Genomic DNA, 26867 nt, shown 5'->3' with positions numbered 1-26867 from the left:
TAGTTAAGGAGGAGGAGTGTGAAATATTAGATACGATAAGCATAATGAGAGAGGAAGTACTAGAGGGTTTGACATCCTTGAAAGTGGATAAATTGCCAGGACCTGATGGATGGTATCCCAGGTTGTTAAAGGAAGCTAGGGAGAAAATAGTGCATGCGCTGAGGATCATCATCAAATCCTCACTGGATAAGGGCGAGGTGCCAGAGGATTGGAGGGCTGCAAACATTATACCATTGTTTAAAAAGGGTGCGAGGGATAGGCCAAATAATTATAGGCCAGTCAGCCTGACCTCGGTGGAGGGTAAATTATTAGAATCAATTCTGAGGGACAGAATAAACTGCCGCTAAGAAAGGCATGGTTTAATCAGGTATAGTCAGCATGGATTTGTTAAGGGAAGGTCATGTCTTATTAACTTGATTGAGTTCTTTTGAGGAAGTAACAAGGAGGATTAATAGTGCAGTGGATGTGGTTTACATGGGTTTTAGTAAGGCATTTGACAAGGTACTGCATGGCAGACTGGTCAGTAAAATGAAAGCCCATGGGATGCAGGGGAATCTGGCAGGTTGGATCCAAAATTGGCTCAGTGACAGGAAACAAAGGGTAGTAGTCGATGGATGTGTTTGTGAATGGAAAGCAGTTTCCAGTGGCATTCCACAGGGATCAGTGTTGGGTCCCTGAAATAAAAACAAATACTGGAAATACTCAGCAGGTCTGGCAGCATCTGTGGAGAGAGAAGCAGAGTTAACGTTTCAGGTCAGTGACCTGTCATCAGAACTGGCAAAGTTTGCTTTTATTTTAGTGTTGGGTCCCTTGCTGTTTGTGGTATATATTAATGATCTGGACTTAAATGTGGGAGGCATGATTGGGAAATTTACTGATGACACGAAAATTGGCTGTATAGTTGATAGTGAAGAGAATAGCTGTAGACTCCAGAATTATATCAATGGTTTGGTTGAGTGGGTGGCAAAGTGGCAAATGGAATTGAATCCAGAGAAGTGTGAGGTAATGCATTTGGGGAGGGAATATACAATAAATGGGAGGATATTGAAAGGGGTAGAAGAAGTGAGAGACCTTGGAGTGCATGTCCACAGGTCCCTGAAGGTGGCAGGACAAGTAGCTAGAGTGTTGAAGAAGGCCTATGGAATGCTTTCCTTTATTGGCCGAGGTATAGCATTCAAAAGCAGGGATGTAATCCTGGAACTGTATAAAACACTGGTTCGGCCACAGCTGGAGCATTGCATACAATTCTGGTCACCACATTACAGGAAGGACATTATTGCTGTGGAGAGAGTACAGAGGGGATTTACAAGAATTTTGCCAGGGCTTGAAAGTTGCAGCTATGAGGAAAGATTGGATTGGGTAAGGTTGTTTTCCTTAGAACAAAGGAGGCTGAGGGATGACTTAATAGAGGCATACAAAAGTATGAGGGGCCTAGATATAGTAGACAGGAAGGACCTGTTTCCCCTGGTGGAAAGGTCAATTACTAGGGGGCACAGATTTAAGGTGATTGGTAGAAGAATTAGACGGGACATGAGAAAAAACATTTTCACCCAGATTGTGGTGGGTGTCTGGAATTCACTGCCAGGAATCGTGGTGTAGGCAGAAACCTTCAACTCATTTAAATGGTACCTAGACATGCACCTGAACTGCTGTAACCTTCAAGGCTATGGACCAGGTACCGGAAGGTGGGATTAGATTGGGCAGCTAGTTTTTATGGCTGGCACAGACACGATGAGCTGACTGGCCTCCTTCTGTGCCATAATTTTTCTATGGTTTCTATGGTTCTATTCACAACTGAATGTGGCAGGACTGCAGAGCTTAGATCTGATCTGTTGGTTGTGGGATCGCTTAGCTCTGTCAATCACATGCTGCATACACTGTTTGGCACACAACTAGTCCTGGGTTGCAACCTCACCAGGCTGACACCTCATTTTGAGGTATGCCTGGTGCCGCTCCTGGCATGACCTCCTGCACTCTTCATTGAATCAGGGTTAATCTCCTGGCTTGATGGTAATGGGGGAGTGGAGGATATGCTGGGTCATGAGGTTACAGATTGTGGTTGAGTACAATTCTGTTGCTGCTGATGACCCACAATGCCTCATGGATGCCCAGTTTTGCTTTGCTAGATCTGTTCGAAATCTATCTCATTTAGCACAGTGGTAGTGCCACACAATACTGAGGGTATCCTCAGTGTGAAGGTGGGACTTCGTCTCCACAAGGACTGTGCAGCAGTCATTCCTACCAGTACTGTCATGGACAGATGCATCTGCAACAGGCAGATTGGTGAGGACGAGGTCAAGTATTTTTTCCCTCTTTTTGGTTCCCTTGCCCAGTCTAGCTGCTATGTCCTTTAGGACTCGGCCAGCTCGGTCAGTAGTGGTGTTACCGAACCACTCTTGGTGATGGACATTGACGTCCCCCACCCAGAGTACATTCTGCCCCCTTGCCACCCTCAGTTCTTCCTCCGAGTGGTGATCAACATGGAGGAGTACTGACTGATCAGCTGAGGGGGATGGGTGGCAGTAGGTGGTAATCAGCAGGAGGTTTCCTTGCCCATGTTTGACCTGATGCCATGAGGCTTCATGGGGTCTGGTGTCGATATTGAGGACACCCAGGGCAACTCCCTCCCGACTGTATACCACTGTGCTGCCATCTCTCTGGGTCTGTCCTGCCGGTGGTACAGGACATACCCGGGGATGGTGATGGTGGTGTCTGGGACATTGTCTGTAAGGTATGATTCCGTGATAATAATTATGTCAGGCTGCTGCTTGACTAGTCTGTGGGACAGCTCTCCCAACTTTGGCACAAGCCCCCAAATGTTAGTAAGGAGGACTTTGCAGGGTCAACAGGGCTGGGTTTGCCATTGTCGTTTCCGGTGCCTAGGTCGATGCCGGGTGGTCTGTCCGGGTTCAATCCTTATTGACTTTGCAGCGGTTTGATACAACTGAGTGGCTTGCTAGGCCATCTCAGAGGGCATTTAAGAGTCAATGACATTGAATAAGTTACACCTTGCTGACTGAGGTGCAGCTGGGTTTTAAATAGTACCAAGTCATAATTATTGCTGAACAACTTCTCTGGCACTGAAATCTAATTTTATATTTGTGGAATGTCAGATTTCTACATTGATAATTCCATAGGTTTTTAATATAGTTTATTTTTTAAAAGTTTGTTTGATATTTCAGCTTCTGCTTTATTCCCATGTGTATGTTCCATTCTTTATTTTGCTCTCTGTAAAATTTATAAAAAGTGAATGATAATCAGTGCATTTTACTTCTGGGTTTGCTGTCTGTGCGAATTCTTCAATTTTTTTATTCATTCACAAGATGAGGCCATCGTTGTTAAGGCCAGAATTATTGCCCATCCCTAATTGCCCTTGGGAAGGTGGTGGTAAGCTGCCTTCTGGAGTTGCTTCAGTCTGTGTGGATTATAGTTCTTCATTGCAGTTTTTGATACAACTGAGTGGCTTGCTCGGCCCTTTTAGAGGGCAGTTAAGAGTCAACCACATTGCTGTGGGTCTTGAGTGACGTATAAGTTAGACCGGGTAGTAATGACAGATTTCCTTCGCTAAAGGACACTTAGGTGCCGTATGGGTTTTTATGATAATCTGGTAGTTTACTGATACTAGCATTTTATTCCATATTAATTTACTGTATTTAAAGTGCCCAGCTGCTGTGATGGGATTTGAACTCATGTCCCCAGATCATTAGTCCAGGCCTCAGAATTACTAGTCCAGTAAGATAACCACTATGCTACTGTTTCCATAAATGTGATTGGCTGCTTAGTCTGCTTGATGACATAATTGTTGCTGGAGCCCCAGAGATTTCTGAACTTGCTACCAGGATCAAATTAACATTGGAAAAAGTGAAATCCACACTGCAGAGACCGCTAGATCTTTTGTAGACAGTTTTCTTCAGGTCAGTGGTACACACTGTCACATCATTGCTGACTGCAAAATTCGGGCCAATATTTACAGAATGAAACATAGTAACAAAGAAGTGTAAACAAGTTTCACAAAGTCCAAATTTTTATTTAACCCTAGTCTACATTGCTTACAATTCCCATTTCTGTTTTTTGGAGCATGATTTTGAAATTTTATTATTTTGGGAACAGCTTTTTTTTAAAGAAAAGAGACATACTGTTGAAGCTTTTCATCTTGCACTCATCAGGACAGACGCAAGAATGCCAAATTTCAAAGGGGGCAACAACTTATACTGCAAGAGAAAAGGTGTGCTGATTGGTTGGCAAGTTGACTCTGGTCGAGGCATTGCCATGGAGAATGCACCAGGGAACTGTTGTCCCCCATACTTCTGTTTAATTCAAAAAAGGCGCAAAGCCTGCAAATGTTCCTTTTGCCTGCAGAGGACAGGTCCCTCCGGATGAATATATGTAGCTTCTAGTTAGAGTAAATGAGTCACATTGCGAGCCTGACTGATCATCTTAAATTGGCTGTTAGTGTAGTTCTTGGCACACTTGGGATTGTTCAGCAAGTGCTGTCCAATCGTGGAATCACATATAACGTTAGACATTATGTTCTGAGTTTTCCAAGTACAGGATGGTTGAGTACGGTCAGTATTCTGCCTATTGCGAACAGCTGAAGGGATGTACTGTTTGAGATGATCCGCCAGTCGTTGGGATGTATGGCCTATGTACCTGGCATCGTAATGGCACTGAAATTCATATATCACATTACCCATTTGTGTGGTGGGCAGAATGTCTTTTGGGCTTGATGGCAGCATCCTGTTAGCGGAAAATATCTCTCGTGTTGCTACTGCATAATAGCAGTGTGAAACAGCTAGCTTCACCTGTTGCTCAAATTTTTGAGATATCTTACCCTTACAGGGTAATTTGAGGTAGACTGGGCACTTTTCAGGTCTGAAAGTAGTGGCCTTAGGCCCATTCTCTAACATGCGTGATACATAGCAAGTGATGATTTGATGGGGTAGTCATTATCCCGCAGGACGAAAAAATTCGACAACATGTCTCTCTTTTCAGCAATATTTGAGCTCTGTACTACCAAGAGACTATTAGCTTTATTTTTGTGCTAAAAATAATAAAAAGGTTCAGTGTTTACAGGGAAAGAATTGAGTTTAGGGAGTGAACTTATTTTTAGTCATCTGTACTTGAGTGTACCAGGATATAAATGTTACTCCTTGATAGGTCATCTCACTTCAAAGTAATTTATTGGTTGTGGCATGTTTTGCAATGCTCTGAGGGTGTGAAACACACCATATAAATGCAAGCACTATCTTTCTTTTCCTGTAACCTAAACTCATTTGTAGCAATTGTTGCTTTCAGGAAGTAAGAATTCATTGCCAGACAAAGGTAGATGAAGGAACCCAGGGAATGAAGCAGTCTTGATAAGCTATCGTTTACGAATTTCTGCCCAAGACAACAGTGAAACAAGTCCAGCAACAGAAAAAAACAAATGCAAATTGGCAACATACTCTTCAATCTACAGGTCTAAAATGGAGCCAGAAGAACCAGTGATCATACAGGAATTAACAGGCAGAATTACTGTTTACACTATTCCAGGATGCCTTTATTGTATTCGTACAAAGGCTCATCTGACTAGTATGGGTCTTCCATTCATCGAAGTCGATATAAAGCAAAATTCTATGATACACCAACAGATTGTACAACTCACTGGACGTCTTACTGTACCACAGATCTACTTTAACAACATCCATGTTGGTGGAAACAATGATTTAATGAATTTGGTAGGTAAAATTAGTTATAACTATCTGGCCATATGGTACAGTAAATGAATATGATTTTTCCATAATGTCTCCTCAAGCTTCGGTGTAACTGCTGTATTTTTTAACCTGTTTAGTAAAAGTTCAAGGACAAAAACACTGGTGTTAGAGGGGAAAAAAATCAACACAATTGCGCTAGTGTAACTAGTTTTAGAGATAATTGTGAACACTGCAACAATTGACACGTGGCTCGGAATGTATGAAAGGCTGTGATCAATCACCAAGTTCAGATTTCTGTACAAACTAGTTGAACCTCACCATTGCAGGTTAATTGGTCTGTCACAGAAAACTTTGTCTTGTATTTTTTGTCCATTATTATAGCCTAGAATTTGCCAACATTGATGTAAAAGGGAGGCCATTTTCCAGACTATTGTAATTCATGAATAAGTCATAATGTATAGATGGACATAAGCTTCCTTCAGCATCAGCAGATAGAACAGATATCCATTCTATTGAATCAACTGATTCAACCTGTTCTGATAAACTGAAATATTTGAAGCTCATTTGGATGTGCTCTTTCTTGTTCAACAGCTATTGAGTAAGAATAAGCAAGTCAAAATAATGCGGATGCTGGAAATACTCAGCAGATCAGGCAGCATCTTTGATTCTCTCTCCATCGATGCTGCCTGGTCTGCTGAGTATTTCCAGTATTTTCTGTTCATATTTGAATAAAAATAAGTGATATAAAATGGTGTCAATCTAGTTTATGATGTCATTATGCAGTCGCTTTCACAGGAATGCAAAACAGTTGTGGCTGCTGATTGATGCATAAACAACAGTGTAACTTGGGAGTTGGGGATAATCTGAGTCCCAAGCATTCTGAAACTAGTGGCGGGGTGGGGGAGGTGGAGTGAAACACAGGTTTCAGGAAAACAGGAAGGCTCAAACTGCTTGATTGCACACTGGTTATAGTATAATCCCAGTGTGTTGGAACAATTGGATTTTTTATAAACTTTGAATCCTGATATTGAGGGAGAAATAATGCTTCTGCACCCTGGTTCACCTAATATCAAAAAGTAACTGGCTTAGGAGTGATATATCATCTATTAATGGAAATATACAAAACAGTCTCTTTTTCTCTCTCACTGCTTTTTTCTGTTGCATTCCTGCTAATTCTATTATGTGCAGTTCAATAAAAGCCAGAGTCAGTGCAGTTAAAAATCACAATTGGATTACAGGTGAAATCCAATGCTGACTTTCTTTTTATTTTGTGAAACACAAACTAGAACTGGTCTCACAAACTCCAACTGTGTGTGTGTGTGTGTGTGTGTCTTCAGTTATCTACATTTTGGTGGGAGTGGGCTTTTCTATACATCAGCTAAAACATAGTGGATAACATTTCAGCGACGTTTCAGATGCAAATTCTTGTTCCAACAGGCTGAGTAGTTGGTATGTGGATCTCCAATACCTGGAAGAATTTACTATTCATATTGTTCTGATATTTAGCTTCAGGTCAGAAGACCAGTGGGAGACAGGACTTGTAGTGGGTACAATCGCATATTGATTATTAAGAGGATTCTGCCAATGTCACAATAAAGGAGAAGGTGATGGAGAAATGGAATCGGATAAAAATAGAAGAACAGAAAGCACAGCGGGAGAGAGGAGCCTTTATAAACAGCGTGTGAAGTATTGGCACTGCAGCAAAGCACAGGAGGAGAGAGGAGCCTTTACAAACAGCAGAGAGGAGCAGTGGCAAGAGTCTGGGATATATCGCGAAGTGATGTCATAAGGGAAGGACTCGTGGGGTGAATTGGAATCAAAGATTGGCAGGCAAAACTGAAGCAGAAAAATAGGCTGCCTTTAAAGAGGATATAGTTTGGGTACAGTTGAGTTACATTTCCACAAAGGGGAAAGGTGGGGCAAACAAATTCCGAGCTTCCTAGATGATGAAAAAGATAGACATTAAGATGAAGCAGAAAAAGGGTGCATATGACAGATGTCAGGTGGATAATACAAGTGAGAAACAAGCTGAATATAGAAAGTTCAGAGGGGAAGTGAAAAAAATGAGAAACAAAGAGAGTATGAGGAGACTGGCAGCTAACATAAAAGGGAATCCAAAACTCTTCTAAAGGTATGTGTATCCATATAAAAAAAAAATGTGCATTATATATTAAAAGGGTAACAAAAGGAGGAATGGGTCTGAATAGGGACCAAAAAGGTGATTTATGCAAGGAGGCAGAGGGCATGACTGAGGTACTAAATGAATACTTTGCATCTTTACCAAGGAAGAAGATACTGCCCAAGTCATAATGAAAGAGGAGATAGTTGAAACACTGGATGGGCTAAAAATTGATAAAGAAGATGTATGATGTAGGCTAGCTGTACTTAAAGTTAATGTCACCAGGACTGGATGAGATGTATCCAAGGTGGAAATTGTGGAGGCACTGGCTATAATCTTCCAATCTTCCTGAGATACAGGGATGGTGCCAGAGGACTAGAGAATTGCAAATTTTACATCCTTGTTCAAAGGGTATAAGGATAAGCCCAGCAACTACAGGCCAGTCAGTTTATTGTCAGTGGTGGGAAAGCTTTCAGAAACGATAATTCGGGACGAAGTTAAAAGTTTCTTGGACAAATGTGAATTAATTAAGGAAAGCCAGCATGGATTTGTTAAGGGCAAATTGTGTTTAACTAACTTGAGTTTTTTGATGAGGTAACAGAGGGTTGATGAGGATAATGTGGTTAATGTGATGTACACGGACTTCCAAAAGGCATTTGATAAAGTGCCACATAACAGGCTTGTCAACAAAGTTAGAGCCCATGAAATAAAAGGGACAGTAGTCGCATGGATAAACAACTGGCTGAATGACCGGACAGTAGTAGTGAACAGTTGTTTTTCAATCTGATGGAAGGGATAGAGTGGAGTTCCCGGGCTGGGTGTTAAGACCACTGTTTTTGTTGATTATATATTAATGACCTAAACTTGGGCATACAGGGCACAATTTCAAAGTTTGCAGAGGACACCAAACTTGGAAGTATTGTGAACTGTGAGGAGAATAGTGATAAACTTCAAGAGGACATAGACAGACTGGTGGAATGGCAGACAGGTGGCAGATGAAATTTAATGCAGAAAAGTGTGAAGTGATTCATTTTGGTCGGAAGAATGAGGAGAGGCATATAAAATAATGGGTGAAATTCTAAAGTGGATGCAGGAGCAAAGACATCTAGGGGTACATGCACAAATCGTTGAAGGTGGTAGGGCAGGTTGGGAGAGCGATTGATAAAGCATATGCGATCCCAGGCTTTACAAATTGGGGCATAGAGTACAAAAGCAAGGAAGTTACGATGAACCTGTATAAAACACTGGTTTGGCCTCAGTTGGAGAATTGTGTCCAATTTTGGGCACCACACTTTAGGAAGGATGTGAAGGCATTAGAGAGGGTGAACAAATTACACTGAGAGTGTGGTGGAGTCAGATTCAGTCGAGGCCTTCGAAAGAGAACTGGATAATTATGTGAAGAGAAAACATTAGCAGGACTATGGTGAAAAGGGAGGTGAGAGTGACTAGGTGAGTTGCTCTTGCAAAGAGCCGGCATGGACATGATGGGCCTAATGGCTTCCTTCTGCTGTACCATTCTATGATTCTAAGAAGGTTGGCAGCACAAAAAATAGTAGATGTTATTCTAAAGGTAACTAATAGAAAGACCTGTCTCCATTGCATGTTGTATTGTGGGCAGAAAATTCACTTGAATATTCTTGATGAGGGACTGCACTGATGGTCATAACTTGGAATTTCCCAATGACATTGGGAACTTGGACGAATAGTTTTATGTTTGCACGTCTGTATCAATAGCTGTTTCCGGTCGGCCTCAAAACTATGAGCAGTACGACAAATGAATATCTTGATGTACCTTTGTCAGATTAATAATGAGGAAACTATAAATCACTCCTTTTTCCTTCAGTCAGAAGATGAGCTTACCACGTTGATCAATATAGTCAAGAATGAGCCAATACCTCCTGATGCACCTCCAATCCCTCATCCGGAAATGGTTGAAAAAGAAGAACCAGTGGAAGAAGGTTAGTAGAAAAGAAGGTAACATACTGACTAAGTATAACTGTTACGGTAGTTATACCAGCCAAATATGGCGGGTGACTGTTTCTAACTTTGCTTTATATTCGGTCCAAATTCAGTTGAATACTGAAAGCTGAAAAGTGTTGACTATCTCCTGAATAGATAAGGGAGAACCAGTGGATGTGGTGTATTTGGACTTGCAGAAGACTTTCGATAAGGTCCCACATAAGAGATTAGCGTGCAAAATTAAAGCACATGTGATTGGGGGTAAGGTACTGACATGGCTAGAGAACTGGCTGGCAGACAGGAAACAAAGAGTAGGAATAAACGGGTCTTTTTCCGAGTGGCAGGCAGTGACTAGTCGGGTACCGCAGGGAGCAGTGCTAGAACCCCAGCTATTCATAAAATAAACTTCTATAAATGAGGGAATTAAATGTAATATGTCCAAGTTTGCAGATGACGCAAAGCTGGGTGGGAGTGTGAGCTGTGAGGAGGATGTAGAGAAGCTCCAGTGTGATTTGGACAAGTTGAGTGACTGGGCAAATACATGGCAGATGCGGTATAATGTGGATAAATGTGAGGTTATCCACTTTGGAGGCAAAAACAGGAAAGCAGATTATTATCTGAACGGCGATAAATCTAGGGTGAAGTGCAGCGAGACCTGGGTGTCCTTGTGCACCAGTCGCTGAAAGTAAGCATGCAGGTGCAGCAGGCAGTTAAGAAGGCAAATGCTATGTTGACCTTCATAGCGAGAGGATTCGAGTACAGGAGCAAGAATGTCTTGCTGCAATTATACAAGGCCTTGGTGAGACCACACCTTGAGTATTGTGTGCAGTTTTGGTCTCCTTATCTGAGGAAGGATGTTCTTGCTATGGAGGGAGTACAGTGAAGGTTCACCAGACTGATTCCTGGGATTGCAGAACTAACGTATGAAGAGAGATTGGGTTGATTAGGCTTGTATTCGCTAGAGTTTAGAAGAATGAGAGGGGATCTCATAGAAACCCTCAAAATTCTAACAGGACTGGACAGACTAGATGCAGGAAGGATGTTCCCGATGGCGGGGAGTCCAGGACCAGGGGTCACAGTCTCAGGATAAGGGGTAAGCCATTTAGGACTGAGTTGAGGAGAGAGTTTTTCACTGAGAGTGGTGAACCTGTGGAATTCTCTACCATGGAAAGCAGTTGAGGCCAAATCATTAAATATATTCAATACAGGGTTAGATATAGTTCTTCGATCTAAAGGGATCAAGGCATACGGGGAGAAAGCGGGAACAGGGTACTGAGTTTGCATGATCAGCCATGATCGTATTGAATGGCGGTGCAGGCTCGAAGGGCCGAATGCCCTACTTCTGCTCCTATTTTTCTATGTTTCTATGAAACATTGCACAGTGGACTAAGGATGCCATAATTACATCATAGTATTGGTGAAATGCCATACTAGACTGATCCATCTACACATTGGGTATGAGGCAAACTATAGAAACAAACCTATGCTTGATACAGAAGGAAAATATGGAGCATGTATATTTGAGTTAACTGCGTGAGTGTAGTGAGTGGACTAGAAGATTGACTGATGGACAAGACAGAAGATAAATCTGCTCACTATTAGAACAAGACAAAACCAATGTTCTGTTTCACGTGTAAAGTTCAAAAAAGTGATCTCACTTTAAACAAGGTTAACCAAACTGTTTTTTTTGTGTGGGGTGCACACAGCTGGGATTCTTCTGCTTCGCAAAACCAGTGTTATGCAGAATTGTTCTGATGTCCTGTGCTATAATTCTGTAGTGAGAAACCAATAACTCTAATTTTTTTTCCCTATTCCTTCACGGGATGTGAATGTCAGTGGCAGCATCTGTTGAGAAGATGATGAGCCACCTTCTTGAACCACTGCAATCCATGTGTTGTAGGTATGCCTATGCTGTTAGGAGGGAGTTCCATGATTTTGACCCAGCAACAATAAAGCAATGGTGATGTAGTTCCAGGTCAGGATGGTTTGTGACTTGGAGGGGACTTGGAGGTGGTGGTGTTCCCATGCATCTGCTGCCTTTGTCCTTCTAGGCAGTAGAGATCATGAGTTTGAGAGATACTGTCAAAAATGTCTTGGTGAGTTGCTGCAGTGCATCTTGCAGTTAGTACACTCTGCAGCCACATTGCACTGATGGTAGACGAAGTGAATATTTAATGTGGTTCATGGGATGCCAATTGAACAGGTTGTTTTGTTTTAGATGGTGTTGAGCTTCTCGAGTGTTATTGGAGCAACACTCATCCAGGAAAATGGAGAGGATTCCATCACACTCCTGACTTCTGCCTTGTAGGTGGTGGAAAAGAGTCAGGAGGTGATTTGCTCACTGCAGAAATACCCAGCCCCTGACCTCCTCTTTTAGCTACAGTATTTCTATGGCCAATTATAATTTATCCAGTTAAGTTTCAGGTCAATGGTAACCCCCAAGGTTGTGTTGGTGGTGGATTCAGCGATGGTAATGACATTGAATGTCAAGAGGAGGTGGTTAGGCTCTCTTGTTAAAGATGGTCATTGTTTGGCACTTGTGTGACTCAAATTTATTTGCAAATCTGAAGTGATGGAATGATTATAGTACTTAGAAGTATATTTTTTCAATCTGTTTTTGTGTAATGTTTTTGTTTTGGCGCTAAGCCTAGTCAGTGAAACAGGCTTGGAGATTTTCTGGAGATAGGAATTGGCATTAATTATTAAGCTTAATTTGTACTTGATAATTCAGCTTCGTTGCATTGTTGGACTTCATAATTTTGTATGAATCAGTCCCCAAATGCCCTGACTACCCCATGTTTTACTCGGTGGTGAGAGAAAAATATTTACAAGAATTAAACATTGCGAGGGAATGCTTCGAAAGTGCATCTATACTGCTGCCAAGGTGAGAGTTTGAGAATAAAATAAAATTCTGATGACATATTTTGTGTTATCTGAAGCATAGATGCTGTGGATAACCTAGTACTTAAGGTGCTATGGTTTTATTTTATTCAAAGAAAAAAAAGAGACTTGCATTTATAAAGCGCCTTTCACGACCACTGGAATCTCAAATTACTTTTTTTTTGAAGTAATACAGGAAATGCGGCGGTTAGCATGCGCACAGCAAACTCCCACAAACACAATGTGATAATGACCTGATGAGCTTTGCAATGCCAATTGAGGAATAAATATTGGCAAGGACACCTAGGAGAATTCTCCTGCTCCTCTTCGAAATAGTGTCATGGGATCTTTTATATACACCTGAGCAGGCAGCTGGGAAAATCGATTTTACATCTCATCTGAAAGGGGGAATCTCTGGCAGTGGAGCACTCTCTCAATACTGCACTGGAGTGTCAGCCTTGATTTTTGTGCTTATATGCAGTGCTGGAGTTGGACTTGACCCCAAAACCTTATGACTCAGAGGCAAGAGTGCTACCAACTGAGTTACAGTTGACACTGAGAAGTTAAGAAGGAAACTGTACTTTTCATTTTTAAGCTCTAGTTTATATGTTCGTATCTAGGAAAAATGAGTCACTAAGAATTTTCTTTGAAGATACATTGTAAACATATCCCTGTGCTTGTGCAATGTACCTATGGATGTAAAAAGGTACAATGTAGCCTCTTTTAAAGATACAGAAGGTCTAAAAACAATATGGTTATATGTCATAGGTACAACCACAGGTGCTGTAAGAAATCATAGTATTATAAAGTGATTTTTAAAGTGATTTTAATGCGTCTACTGTTGAAATTAGCAAGCTTATATTATTTGCTTTACAGAATTGAAAAGCAAAAGGGATGAATATGCAGACCTGGTCATGGAATTCAAGCAAAGTGGCATTATTGGCAACCACTGGTCATGTCTGAAAATACATCAACACACCTTCAGTGGGAAGAAATTAGTCAACTGGCTGATGGAATACAAAAACCTTGGTGAGTTTGTTAGGTGATGTCTCTCCGACACATCATGATTTGAAAAGTCATCTAAACAAACACCTCCCATCTCTGATTTGCTTGCAGAAGTATGTTATTTTGCAGTGATAACATTAGAAACTCCAAGAAGTTTCTTCAGATCACATATTTAAAGGATTTTGTGCCATAATTAATTCATTAAAATGTTTTGATCTTTGTCCACACTCAGCATGCACAATCTTTGTGTTTTAATTTTTATTTTAAACTGTAGCCTTTTATTAAAACACCAAAGTACTCTTTCCAAATCTGTACTTTGTTCAGTTTCACGGCATTTTGGACTTGTGCCATGGAGCAGCATGACGCAGCTTGTTTTTTTAATTCCGCCTGTGATTTCCCAATAGTCTAATAGCTTCCATTGTTTGCAGTGCCAGTTTTGGGAGGCATGAGGTGGAAACCAGAGTAGGGACCCTGATATTTAAGGGGAGTTGGGGAGGGAACATGGGCGACTTTCAACAGCTAAGATGCCTGGAAATGTATGGAGGTCCTGCATCAGTGGGGTGGGGTGGTTGGGAGGGTTGCAGGGGGAAGGGGAAAAAAAAAATCACAGGGAGGGGGATACTGCAGTGGGTTGGCAGGGGAGATCGTGGGAGGTTAACTTGGTGGGCTGGGGGAAGCACTCCTGCTTCTCTTGGCTCATAAGCAATGCTGAAAAAGCACTTACTTGTTGCAGTCATCAGTTCTTGCCTCCATTTAGTGCCAGGTTGCCTGAGCCCTAGGAAACCCGGCTCACAGCCATTAAATCCAAACAGCTGCTAAAATCTGACTCAAACAGCCTCGTTTAAATATTATAATGACCAAGCTGCCTACCTGCCCCCCAATCCTGGTTAAACCAGAAGTAGGTGGGTAGTGGCAGGTTGGCGTCAGGTTTCCTAATTTTAAGATTTTAACACCCCGCCCATCCTGTTGGGGGTGGTTAAGATTCATTCTGAGGTGTTTTTACAATTAGTTATTCAGTTAAGATCACAGGAGAGTGAAGAAAATATGGGTCTGTAGTTTTGCCTTCAGGATAATGGAGCTGAGTTTAATGGCGTAAAAGCGAGAAGTCAGCATGAGATGGCACTCTGCTGTAGTTTGAAATAAGTGCATAAGATTGTGTCGAGCAATATTGGCGACGGCTGAAGAGTGGATCACCTTTCTAACCTCTGAGCACATGAATAATCTATGTAGCTTCAGGGTAGCAGGGGAAGAGAGACAAAGCTTGACTTGTAATAACACAGCACTTCATTTTGCTGTACTTAATGACATTTATTATGAGAATCCCAGAATAAATCCATGTAGCAAGGGATGATCTTAATTTGCATTTCTAAAAAGGAGGATGTGTTTAATGGAAGCAGCAGTACTGAAAAGGATTTCAGAAGCTAATGTTTTTAAAGCTTTTAGAAAAAATGTAGTCAGTACAGATTGATTTGATTTGAATACAATTCAGTCAACAGTGGAGTTGTTAAGCAGGTATTTCTTGCTTAGTCATGACAACTCTTTTCCAGGAACTGTCTCATTTAAATTTTGCATCCAACACAAGTCAGGCTGGTTATTTTCAACACAAATTGATAGCTGACATTTTGATTTCTGAACTTTAAAGTATTTGATCTTGAGTGACCTTGAACTAGAAGCTTTTCTCTAAATTTTCTAATGTTTCGTATCAAAGAGACATGTTCATGATCAGTTTACCCCAAACAAAGGAGCAAAACCTCTTTAAAGCAAAAACATTCTCTCTTTGGCAGAGAGGGAAAGAATCAGTATGAACTAAAGTTTTAGTTAAAGTATCCTTGTTTTTGCACTTTCCATTGGTATGTCACTTGGGTGGAAAGGGATTCAAAGCCAGTCCCTGCCAAAGATTTCTACTGCTTCTGACCCACCTACAACCATAGAAATCACTGAGCACAAGGTTTACACAGTTTGGATAGTGTGAAGGAACAGGAGCAGCAACAATGTGAGGAGGGTGCAATGTCCAGAGAGGAGTAGAACCAGTAATGCTGCAATTGTAACATGCATCTGTGGAGGCAAAGTAAGGTCAGGTTTAGGCTGGCTGGCTTGGACCTGTCCTGTATAAATGAGGTTGAGTGGAGTCAGATTGAGCCTCCTATATGCTCCTGTCATGTGCAGTAAACTCTTTATAGAGAGCACAACAACAAATGGCATTTATAGAATACCTTTAACATAGCAAAATGTCCCAAGTGCTTCACAGGAGCGTTATCAAGCAAAATTTGATGCTGAGCCATGTAAGGAGATACTAAGACAGGTGACCAAAAGGTTGATTAAATAGGTAGATTTTGAGGAGTATCTTAAAGGAGGAAAGAGGGGCAGAGGGGTTTAGGGAGGTAACTCTGGAGCTTAGGGCCTAGTCAACTGAAGGCACAGCTGCTACTGGTGGAGCAATTAAAATTGGGGATATGCATGAAGCCAGAATGGAGCGTTGTTGGAGGGATTTGAAAACAAAGTTGAGGATTTTAAAATAAAGGCATTGCTGGAGCAACAGACAAAGTAGGTCAAGGAGCACAGGGATGATGGGTGAATGGGAGTTAGGATACAGACAGCAGAGTTTTGGATGAGATCAGGTTTATGGCAGGTACATAATGGGAGGCCAGTTAGGAGAGGATTGGAATAGTCAAGTCTAGAGCTAACAAAGACATGGAAAAGGGCTATGCAGCGGCTAAGTTGAGGCAGATGCAGTGACAGGCGATATTACAAAGGTGGAAGTACGTGGTTTTGGTGATGAAGTAGATATCGTGTCAGAAGGTCAATGTTGTGAATGGTCTGGTTTATCCTTAGATAGTGGCAGGGAGAGGGAAGGAGTTGATGGCTGGGGAACAGAGCTTCTGGGTGGAATTTTCCCAACTTATTCCCTGGCCAAGTAGCAGGTTGGGAACCTGAATAGTGAAGGAGCAGGCTTTGCCAAGGCTCTTTAACCTCCAGTGATAGACACCTTATTGGCCACTGGCAATGCATGCCCACCTGCTCCATTGGGAAGGAGATCTTGCTCCAGGAGGCTGCAGATGTCAGCAGCGACCTGCCACGAAAACCTGAGCCTCCAGAGGCACCAGTGCTCCGACATATCAAGAGAGCTGACTCTCTGCCTGTAGACCCTGTGTTGGGGGTCGCACCTCCTTCCATCTGAATCTCCGAGTCCATCCCCTCTGGTCCACGGAGGGGCATGCGGCTGAGGAGAAGGCAGTTGGTGCTGCTGCTGGTGTTGCTACTCCACTTGTTCCTCGTCGGAGGCGCAAGATGGAGCTGCATAAGCTGCTCCCATGCCGTGGTGAAGGCGAGTAAAGTGTAAGACAGGTGAAGAACTTCCAAGAGGTTGGCAATCACGTGCCAAGCAATGATAGCCCTCTCTGAGAGAAGTGCTTTGAACAGCAGCCTTTCACCTGGGCATGGCTAGAGCTCTTCACTGTAACTGATCAAAACCTACCCAGCTTGTAAATTTCACTGAAGGAGAACTTTCCATTGTCCATTTGCCTTGGTGACCCTGGCGAGATGCCAACAGGTCAGGAAACAGGTGCCTTGGCTGTTAAAGCCAGAATGCTAGGTTAAAACAGTACTTAATTACCTATTAAATATTTAAATGACTTACCCAACAGCTATGCTGGAGTTCCTCACTCTCCTTCAATCCTGCTCCGGTGAAACCCGGAAGTGGGTGGAATGATGTTAGGATCCTGACCTAACATCACTTTTAGGGGACTTAACTCCCCACACGCACCCAAACCCACCTCCCCTTCCCTGGAAAAATTCCACCCTACGGATTGAGCCTGATTCAGGTGCACTGACTCTTGAACCAGTGTAAAAGTTTACGAAAAATGTAAGTGTAACTGGCAACTTAAAATTCCCCCATTTGTTCTGGTTCAGCCAATTATGTCCAACTGGCTGCAAAACTAGCTGGGGAAAAAAGCAAAAATGTCCTCCCATTGGTGTGAAGAAATTTGGAATAATCTAGAGGAAAATGCATTTGTAAATTTAATTATTTTATGAGGACTTTTTTTTAATATCAATGTTATTTGTGCTGCGATATGTTCTGGTGGGTTAGAATTCAAAATGGTGGCCTTTAAAAAAAAAATTGAACTTGTGATGTGATTGGTTAAAATTGCAGCCTTTCAAAATAATTGATTTTTGTAGGATCTTTCAAGTTTGCTAAAGTTGCTTATTTCTGTGAATGAGAAAAGCATGACACTTGACTTAATTACCCATCCATAGATTTAATGTATGATGTGCAAAACTTGTATTACAACAACAACTTATATTAATATAGCACCTTTAATGTAATAAAACGTCCCAAGGTGCTTTGCAGCAGCACCATAAAACATAGTATGACACCGAGCCGCAAAAGGAGATATTAGATGACCAAAAGCTTGGTGAAAGAGGTAGGTTATAAGGAGCGTCTTAAAGGAGGAAAGTGAGGTGGAAAGGCAGAGGGGTGTTGGGCAAATGAAGATAGGGCCACCAATGGTGGGGAAATTAAAATCGGGGATGCACAAGAGGCCAGAATCAGAGGAGTGCAGATGCCTTGGAGGGTTGTGGAGCTGGAGGAGATTACAGAGATAGGGAGGGGTGAGGCTTTGGAGGGATTTGAAGCGAGTATGAGAATTTTAAAAACAAGACATTGCTTGACTGGGTGCCAATGTAGGTTGGTGAATACAGGGATGATAGAGGAACGGGACTTGGTGTGAGTTAATACACAGACAGCAGAGTTTTGGATGACCTCAATTTTATGGAGAGTAGAATGTGGGAGACCAGTCCTGGGTGCATTGGAATAGTTAAGTCTAGAGGTAATGAAGGCATGAATGAGGGTTTCAGCAACAGGTAAGCTGAGTGAGGGGCGAAGTCGGGCGATGTTATGGAGGTGGAAATGCAGGGTCTTAGTGATGGCACGAATATGAGGTCGGAAGCTCATCTCAATGTCAAATGTGACACACAAGTTGCAAACAGATTGCTTTAATCTCAGACTGTTACCAGGGAGAGGAATGGAGTCAGTAGCTAGAGAACAGAGTTTGGAGCAGGGTCCGAAAACAATGACTTCAGTCTTCCCAATATTCATTTGGAATAAATTTCTGCTCATCCAGTACTGGATGTCTGATAAGCAGTCTGATAATTTAGCAACAGTGGAGGAATTGAGAGAAATGTTTGTGAGCTAGAGCTGAGAGTCATCAGCATACATGTGAAATCTAACGCTGTGCTTTCAGATGATGTCGCCAAGGGGCAGCCTGTAGACAAGAAATAGGAGGGGGTCACGTATATAGCCTTGGGGGACACCAGAGGTAACAGTGTGGGAGCAGGAACAGAAGCCATTGCAAGTGATTCTCTGGCTATAATTAGATAGAAAAGAATGGAACCAGGTGAGAGCAGTCCCACCCAGCTGGACGACAGTGGAGAAATGTTGGAGGAGGATTGTGTGGTCAACCATGTCGAAGGCTGCAGACGGGTCAAGAAGGATGAGGAGGGAAAATTTACCTTTGTCACAGTCACATGGATGTCATTTGTGACTCTGATGAGAGCTATTTTGATCCTGCGGCGGGGTGGAAACCAGATTGGAGAGTGGGAGGGGGAGGATCCAGTGGTCGTGGTCCCTGTGGGAACCAATGACATAGGTAGAACCAGAAATGATCAGCTTAGAGAATTTGAGGAGTTAGGGTCCAAACTAAAACGCTGAACGTCAAAGGTAATCATCTCTGGATTGTTAACTGAGCCACGTGCAAATTGGCACAGGGTCAAGCAGATTAGAGAGCTAAACGTGTGGCTCAAAGAGTGGTGTGGGAAGAAGGGGTTTTGATTCTTAGGGCACTGGCATCAGTACTCAGGGAAGAGGGAGCTATTCTGTTGGGTTGGGCTTCACTTGAACCAGGCTGGAACCAGTGTCCTGGCCAATCGCATAACTAGGGCTGTGGACAGGGCTTTAAACTAACAAAGGGGTAGGGAAGGGTTTGGGTAAAGGGAAATTTAGAAATCCAAAGAGAGAGGTCAGGACATTGGAGCAGGATAGTGATATGGGTAACTCCCAACAGAATGGGACAGGAAGGGACAGAGACTTTAACAAAAATAATTTTACATCGGCAAATAAGGTTGTTGCAGGGAATAGAGGTAAAAAAAATTAAATTAAAGTTCCTTTATCTGAATGCACAAAGCATGTGTAATAAGGTAGATGAACTAGTGGCACCGAATAGAGGTAAATGATTTAGATCTAATTACCATTACCGAGACATGGTTACAAGGAAATCAAGGTTAGGAAATGAATATTCCAAGGTACACAATATTTCAGAGAGACAGACAGAATGGCAGAGGAGGAGGGGTAGCCCTGATAAAGGATGACATAAGCACATTAATAAGAAGGGATCTGGCCTCAGAAGATCATGGAGTAGAATCAGTTTGGGTGGAAATTAGGAATAGCAGGAGTCAGAAAACACTGGTGGGAGTAGTTTACAGGCCCCCTAACAGTAGTTATATTATTGGAGCGTGTAAAAAAGATAATATATTAATTCTAAGGGGACTTTAGTCTGCATATAAACCGGGACAATCAAATTGGCAACAGTGGCCTAGAAGATGAATTTGTAGAATGCTTTCGTGACAGTTTCTTGAAGCAATACGTTGTAGAACCGACTAGGGATAAAGCTATCCTAGATCTATTGTGTAATGAAGCAGGGCTCTGGATGCTCTTGTGCACGTAACACAAAAAGTTAGCACGCGGGTGCAGCAAGTAATTAAGAAGGCAAATGGAATTTTGGCCTTTATTGCTAGGGGGTTGGAGTTTAAAAATAGGGAAGTCTTGTTACAACTGTACAGGGTGTTGGTGAGGCCATACCTGGTGTACTATGTACAGTTTTGGTCCCTGTATTTAAGAAATGATATACTAGCATTGGAGGCAGTTCAAAAGGGATTCACTAGGCCGATTCCTGGGATGAAAGGGTTGACTTATCAAGAACAGCTAAACAGGTTAGGCCTTTATTCATTAGAGTTTAGAAGAATGAGGGGTGATCTTATTGAAACGTACAAGATTTTGAGGGGGCTTGACAGGGTAGATGTTGAGAACATGTTTCCACTAGTGAGGTATCTCAAACTAGGGGACATAGTTACAGAATAAGGAGACACTCATTTAAAACTGAGATGCGAAGGAATTTCTTCTCTCGGAGGGTAGTGAATGTCTAGAATTCTCTACCCCAGAGAGTTGTGGAGGCTAGATCGCTGAAAGTATTTAAAGAGCAGGTAGATAGATTTTAAAAATATCGGGGAGTTGAGAGCTATGAGGAGCTGGTACGAAAGAGGAGTTGAGGTCTGAGGCATATCAGCCATGATCTTATTGAATGACAGGGCAGGTTTGAGGGGCCGAATAGCCTACTCCTGCTCCTATTTCTTATGTTCTTATATTAATAAGCAATGTCATAGTGAAAGATCTACTGGGAAATAGTGATCATAATACCATTGAATTTCATGTTAAGTTTGAAAGTGACACATTTCAATCACAAATAAGAATCTTAAACTTAAAGCCAATTATGAAGGTATGAGGGGAGAACTGGCTAAGGTTAATTGGGTAAATAGATTGGAAGGTATGGTGGTAAATGAACAATGGGAAATATTTAAAGAAACAATTCAAAAGTTCAACAAAAGTATATTCCGTTCAAAAGCCAAAACCCGTCAAGAAAGACCCATCTGTGGCTTACTCAGGAAGTTAAGGAGAGTATTAGATTAAAAGAAGAGGCTTACAATGTTGCAAAAAAATAGATGCAAGTTTGAGGATTGGAAGTGTTTTATAAACCAGCAAAGGGCCACCAAAAAGTTGATAAGGGCAAAAATAGAATGAACTAGCCAGCAATATATAAACAGATTGTAAGAGCTTTTAAAAGTACATAAAAAGGAAGAGAGTAGCTAAAGTAGACATTGGTCCCTTAGAGGTAGAGACAGGAGAAATCATCATGGGGAATGAGGAAATGGCAAAGGCATTGAACAAATATTTTATGTCTATCTTCACAGTAGAAGACACAAGTTCCATACCAGAAATAGGCAGTAACCTAGCGGCTAGAAAGAGTGAGTAAATTAACGATATTGATATCAGCCAAGAAAAAGTATTGGAGAAACTTGAGGGACTAAAATCTGACAAGTCCCTGGGACCAGATGGTCTGCATCCTAGGATTCTAAAAGAGATAGCTGCAGAGATAGTGGATGCACTAGCCATGATTTTCCAGAATTTCTTAGATTCAGGAATGGCCCATCAGATTGGAAGTTGGCAAAGGTTACACTGCTTTTCAAGAAAGGAGGTAGAGAGAAAACAGGGAACTACAGGCCAGTTAGCCTAACATCAGATGTTGGGAAAATGCTGGAAGCTATTATGCAAGAAGGCTTAACATTGCACTTGGAAAAGCATAGTATGATTAGAACAATTCAGCATGGTTTTACTAAAGGAAGATCCTGTTTGACAAACTTATTAGAGTTTTTTGAGGATGCAACTAGTAGGGTAGATAAAGGGAAACCAGTAGATGTAGCATACCTGGATTTTCAAAAGACATTCGATAAGGTGCCACATAAAAGATTAATAGGCAAGATAAGGGCTCATGATGTTGGAGGTAGTATATTAGCTTAGATAGAGGATTGGTTACAGACAGGAAGCAGAGAGTGGGCATAAATGGGGCATTTTCAAGTTGGAAGGCAGTGAATAGTGGGGTGCCGCAAGGATCAGTGCTGGAGGCTCAGCTATTTACACTCTTGGACTTGGATGAATAACTTGGATGAAGAGACAGAGAATAATGTATCTAAGTTTGCTGATGATACAAAGTTCAGTGGAAAGGTAAGCTGTGGGGAGGACAGAGAGAGGCTGCAAAGAGACATAGACAGGTTAAGTGAGTGGGCAACAAGATGGCAAATGGAGTATAATGTAGAGAAGTGTGAAATTGTTCACTTTGGTCGTAAAAATAGGAAAGCAGAATATTTTTCAAAAGATGTGAAACTGGTAAGTGTTAATGTTCAGAGAGACTTGGGGGTACTCGTACAAGGAACACACAAAGTTAACATGCAGGTGCAGCAGGCTATTAGGCAAATGGCATGTTGGCTTTATTGCAAGGGGATTGGAGTACAGGAATAAAGAATTCTTCCTAAAATTGTACAGGGCTTTGCTGAGACTGCACCTGGAATACTGTGTGCCGTTTTGGTCTCCACATTTAAGGGAGAATATACTTGCACTGGAGGCAGTGCAGTGAAGTTGGTCGCTGGGATGAGGGGGTTGTCCTATGATGGGAGGCTGAGTAAATTGGGCCTAGATTCTCTGGAGTTTAGAAGAATGGGAAGTGTTCGAATTGAGACATACAAGATTCTGAAAGGGCTTGATAGGGTAGAAGCTGAGAGATTGTTTCCACTGGTCAGTGGAATCTAGAACATAGGGACACAGTCTCAGGATAAGGGGTCAATCATTCAGGACTGAGATGAGAAATTTCTTCACTCAAAGGGTTGTGAATCTTTGGAATTCTCTACGCCAGAGGGTTGTGGATGCTGCATCATTGAATACATTTAAGGCTGGGATAGATATATTTTTGGTTTCGCAGGGAATCAAGGGATATGGGGAGCAGGCAGGAAAGTGGAATTAAAGCCCAAGATCAGCCATGGTCGTATTGAATGGCAGAGCAGGCTCGATGGGCCATATGGTCTACTTCTGCTCTTATTTCTTGTGTATGATCTGCTACCTCAACTCCACTTTCCTGTCTTATCCCCATAATCCTTTGAATCCAAAATTTCCCTGAAAGGGAATCAAAGTTTTTCTTTCAAGAACAAATGAGTAAGGGGAATCTCTTTTCTTCGCATAGCAGAGGGAGGGGTAGGGTGGTTGTACAAGAAAATAGCCAAGTGTTAATATTTATAAAGGAAAGCTTTAGAACTTTAGCTGGTGTGTTGGTACCTATGTGTCTTACACAGTAGAGTGGTAGGAAAAACTGAACCATAATTTTTAAGCAAAAATATCACTATAACCTTTGAATAGTTAAGTGTTGTTTGGATTATCAAACATTCCTGTAACACATACTTTCTGTCTTTTGCTGATTGATCTTTACTTAACCTAGACAAAGCTGCAGCAATTGAAATGGCAAGAGAATTGACAGACCGAAAGTTTTTAAATCCTTTGAATGGAAAAAGATTTGAAAACAGCGAAGCTCTGTACAGATTGGTAGAGCATGACTCTGCTTCATCATTAAACTCTGGAGTTACAGCAGAATATAATACAGATTCTGGTATGTAATGTTTTGTACCTTTTTTACTGATGTCTATTGCAGGATTCACCATCGAATGTCTAACTGAGATGGATAGCATTTATAATATATTGGTTACTGTCAGTAAATTTGAGTATCTCTTTCCACATCCCAAACTATTAAATATATATAGTGTATATATATTAAGTTTTCAACTTCCAACTAAGAAGCTTTACTTGCAACCATTGCATCCACATTTACCACTAATTTGCTTTAACCAATATTCTAAATTTGTGATGACATCAAATTTGGGGGGATAGTCAATACTGAGGAGGACTGCAACAAATTACAGGAGGACATTAATAAACTTTCAGAATGGGCAAATAATTGGTAAATGAAGGCCAACACAGATAAATTTGAGGTAATACATTTTGGTGGGAAGAAAAGGGAGATCACTTATTACTTGGAAGGTGTGCGTCTAGGGTGGGCTAGAAGAATAAAGAGATCTTGGAGTACAAATACACCAATCACAAAGTTGTGCCACAGGTTAACAAGGCCTTAAAAAAATGCTAGACTTTATTTCTCAAGGGATAGAATTGAAAAGTAGGGAAGTTATGCTAAACCTGTATTGAAGCTTTGTTAAACCACATTAAAAATACTGCATACAGTTCTGATCATATTATAAAAAGGATAGAGAGGCACTAGAGAGGGTGCAGGAAAGATTTACAAGGATGATACCAGAAATGTGGGGTATACATATCTGGAAAGGAAGAAAAAAGAAGACTGAGGGGTGACCTAATAGAGATCTTTAAAATAATGAAAGATTTTGATAGAATGGATAGAGAGAGAATGTTTTGGTGTGGGAAATATCATAACTAGAGGCCATCAAAATATGAGTCACCAAGAAATCCAATAGGGAATTCAGAAGAAACTTTTTCTCCCAAAGAGAGGTGAGAATATGGAACTCATAACCAATGGGAGTGGTTGTTTCGAATAGTATAGATGGATTTAAGGCGAATCTAGATAAGCATATGAGGGAGAAGGGAATAGAGGGTGATGATGATGGATTTAGATGAATAAAGATGGGAGGAGGCAAGAGTCGAGCATAAACATGGCATGGACTTGTTAGGCTGAATGGCCTGTTCTGTGCCATATTTTCTATCTAATCCTATGCAGTAGTACAGTGCACAGCATATGCTGGATTTTAAGAGCCCGCTGTCACTCCCAAAAAGCGGCTGCCCGCACGACGGCTCATTTAAATAGTCGGGACGGCCCACCCCCTCCCCCCACCAATGGTATGGAAGGGGCGGGCTGTCCGATGCCAGAAATGATGTCAGCTGCCTGTGCGCAGGTGCTGGCGCATTTTTAAAGGGCAGCCAGCCCTGCTGGCATATTTACATTTTTAAAGATATACACCACCCCCTCTACCCACCACCCCCCCCCCCCCCCAAAATTTAGTAAATAAATTTCTAATGCCCCTTTCCCACCCCCTAGTAACAATCACATTAACTATTTGCCTTTCCCCCCCAAAACACTTACCTGTTAAATCTGACCTTCCCACCCCCGACCCGAAGACTGCACAAAGTTTAAAATTCATCCCTTCCCACCATCCCCTACACCAATTACATTTATTTGACCCCCAACCCCCCCCCCTCCCCACTCCCCTCCGCACTGAAAATCTTTACTCCTACCCCCTCCCCACCAGTGTCACACCAGCTTTCCCCGGACGGGGAATTGAAGGCGCGGGAGCGTCGGCCGCCGCAGTGAGGATTATGGCAGGCCCGGAAGATTGCGGGTAAGATCATTTCAATTTATTCATCTCATTGAGTTAATTATTGAAATTGAGGTCCTGTCGCCCAGCGGCGGGGTGGTGGGGGGGGGGTGCCGCCACAGAGCCTCGCAGCCACTGGGAGGATTGGGCCGGGCCCTCTCGCTATTGTGCTGTGTGGCAGTCCTCTGCCACAACCATTTTCCGCCCCCGCCCCTACCACAGAGCCTAATGTCATGAGCTTGGTAAAATTCAACCCCATAAATGAAGTAAATTGGAAGCAGTCCACAGGGTCCAGTTTTGAGAGTGGGTGGAATATTTAATCAGATCTGATTGATGTGTACTTCATGATGAATTCTGAGTGATTGTTATACTTTGCAATACCTTCTATAAATATTTTAAAATTCACTGGCACCACTGCATTATTACTAATATAAATGAAACTTTATCATTCAAATATTGGACTATTCTGAGGAAACCACCGTTCCCACTCCACCCTCCGAAAAACATAGTATAATAGCCTGACAATTTCTCATGTTTATTTTTAATATTAACTTGCTCAATAATCTGTTGTACTTCAGCTTGTCAACATTCTGAAACTATGAGAGACTTAATGTTGAAGCTGTTCTCAGAACACATTACACCTGATGGAAAGGTTAGTCAATGTTTATTTTTTCCAGAAAATTTTTTCTATATCTGCAATTCCCTTTATCTTTTTCAATTTGGCTTAAATGTTCAATCTCTATCCTAATTATGCTAATCAATTTAAAAAGTTAAATGCCTATTTGGGTTTCACTACTTCAATATTTCTAGTAATTATCTCATGAATAGTTTGATTTGAAAGGCAACGACTAAATAAAGGTTTGCCAAGATGTGATCTCCAAGTTGCTGAAGTAATTCCAGTCAGAATAAATAACACTTTCACTTTTTTTTTTACTTGTAGTTTGTAGATTACAAATCCATGGTGAGGAGTCCAATTTTTGAGGAGTACTGTCAACTTGCAACACAGCTACAGCGCTTTGATTTTGAAAATCTCACTAGGAAAGAGAAGCTAGCATTCTTCATCAATGTGTATAATGCATTAGTAATTCACGGAAATATTAAACAAGGACCACCAAAAAACATGTGGCAGAGATATAAAGTAAGATGTTAAACATGCAATTCTTGCTCCTCATTGTTTCGTGAGGGCTAACAACTTGCTGATATATAACAATTAACATACAGTG

The 26867-nt window shown here is 41.7% G+C and overlaps 1 protein-coding gene across 2 annotated transcripts in view; it reads left to right on the top strand.

Annotated features, from left to right (window-relative positions):
* The window catches only part of zgc:152951 (uncharacterized protein LOC569013 homolog), a 94347-nt gene that overhangs the window by 41271 nt on the left and 26209 nt on the right, over positions 1-26867 (top strand). For both annotated transcript variants that reach the window (XM_068041046.1, XM_068041047.1), the window contains exons 2-7: positions 5296-5717; positions 9656-9770; positions 13528-13680; positions 23748-23915; positions 26223-26296; positions 26585-26782. In XM_068041046.1, the coding sequence (XP_067897147.1) occupies positions 5466-5717; positions 9656-9770; positions 13528-13680; positions 23748-23915; positions 26223-26296; positions 26585-26782 (960 nt within the window). In that variant the 5' untranslated portion in view covers positions 5296-5465. The remainder of the gene's footprint in view (positions 1-5295; positions 5718-9655; positions 9771-13527; positions 13681-23747; positions 23916-26222; positions 26297-26584; positions 26783-26867) is intronic.

Source organism: Heterodontus francisci, chromosome 10, assembly GCF_036365525.1.
Source record: "Heterodontus francisci isolate sHetFra1 chromosome 10, sHetFra1.hap1, whole genome shotgun sequence".
Lineage (NCBI taxonomy): Eukaryota > Metazoa > Chordata > Chondrichthyes > Heterodontiformes > Heterodontidae > Heterodontus > Heterodontus francisci.
The sequence above is the reverse complement of the archived record's forward strand: the minus strand, read 5'-3'. Positions and strand labels throughout refer to the sequence as shown.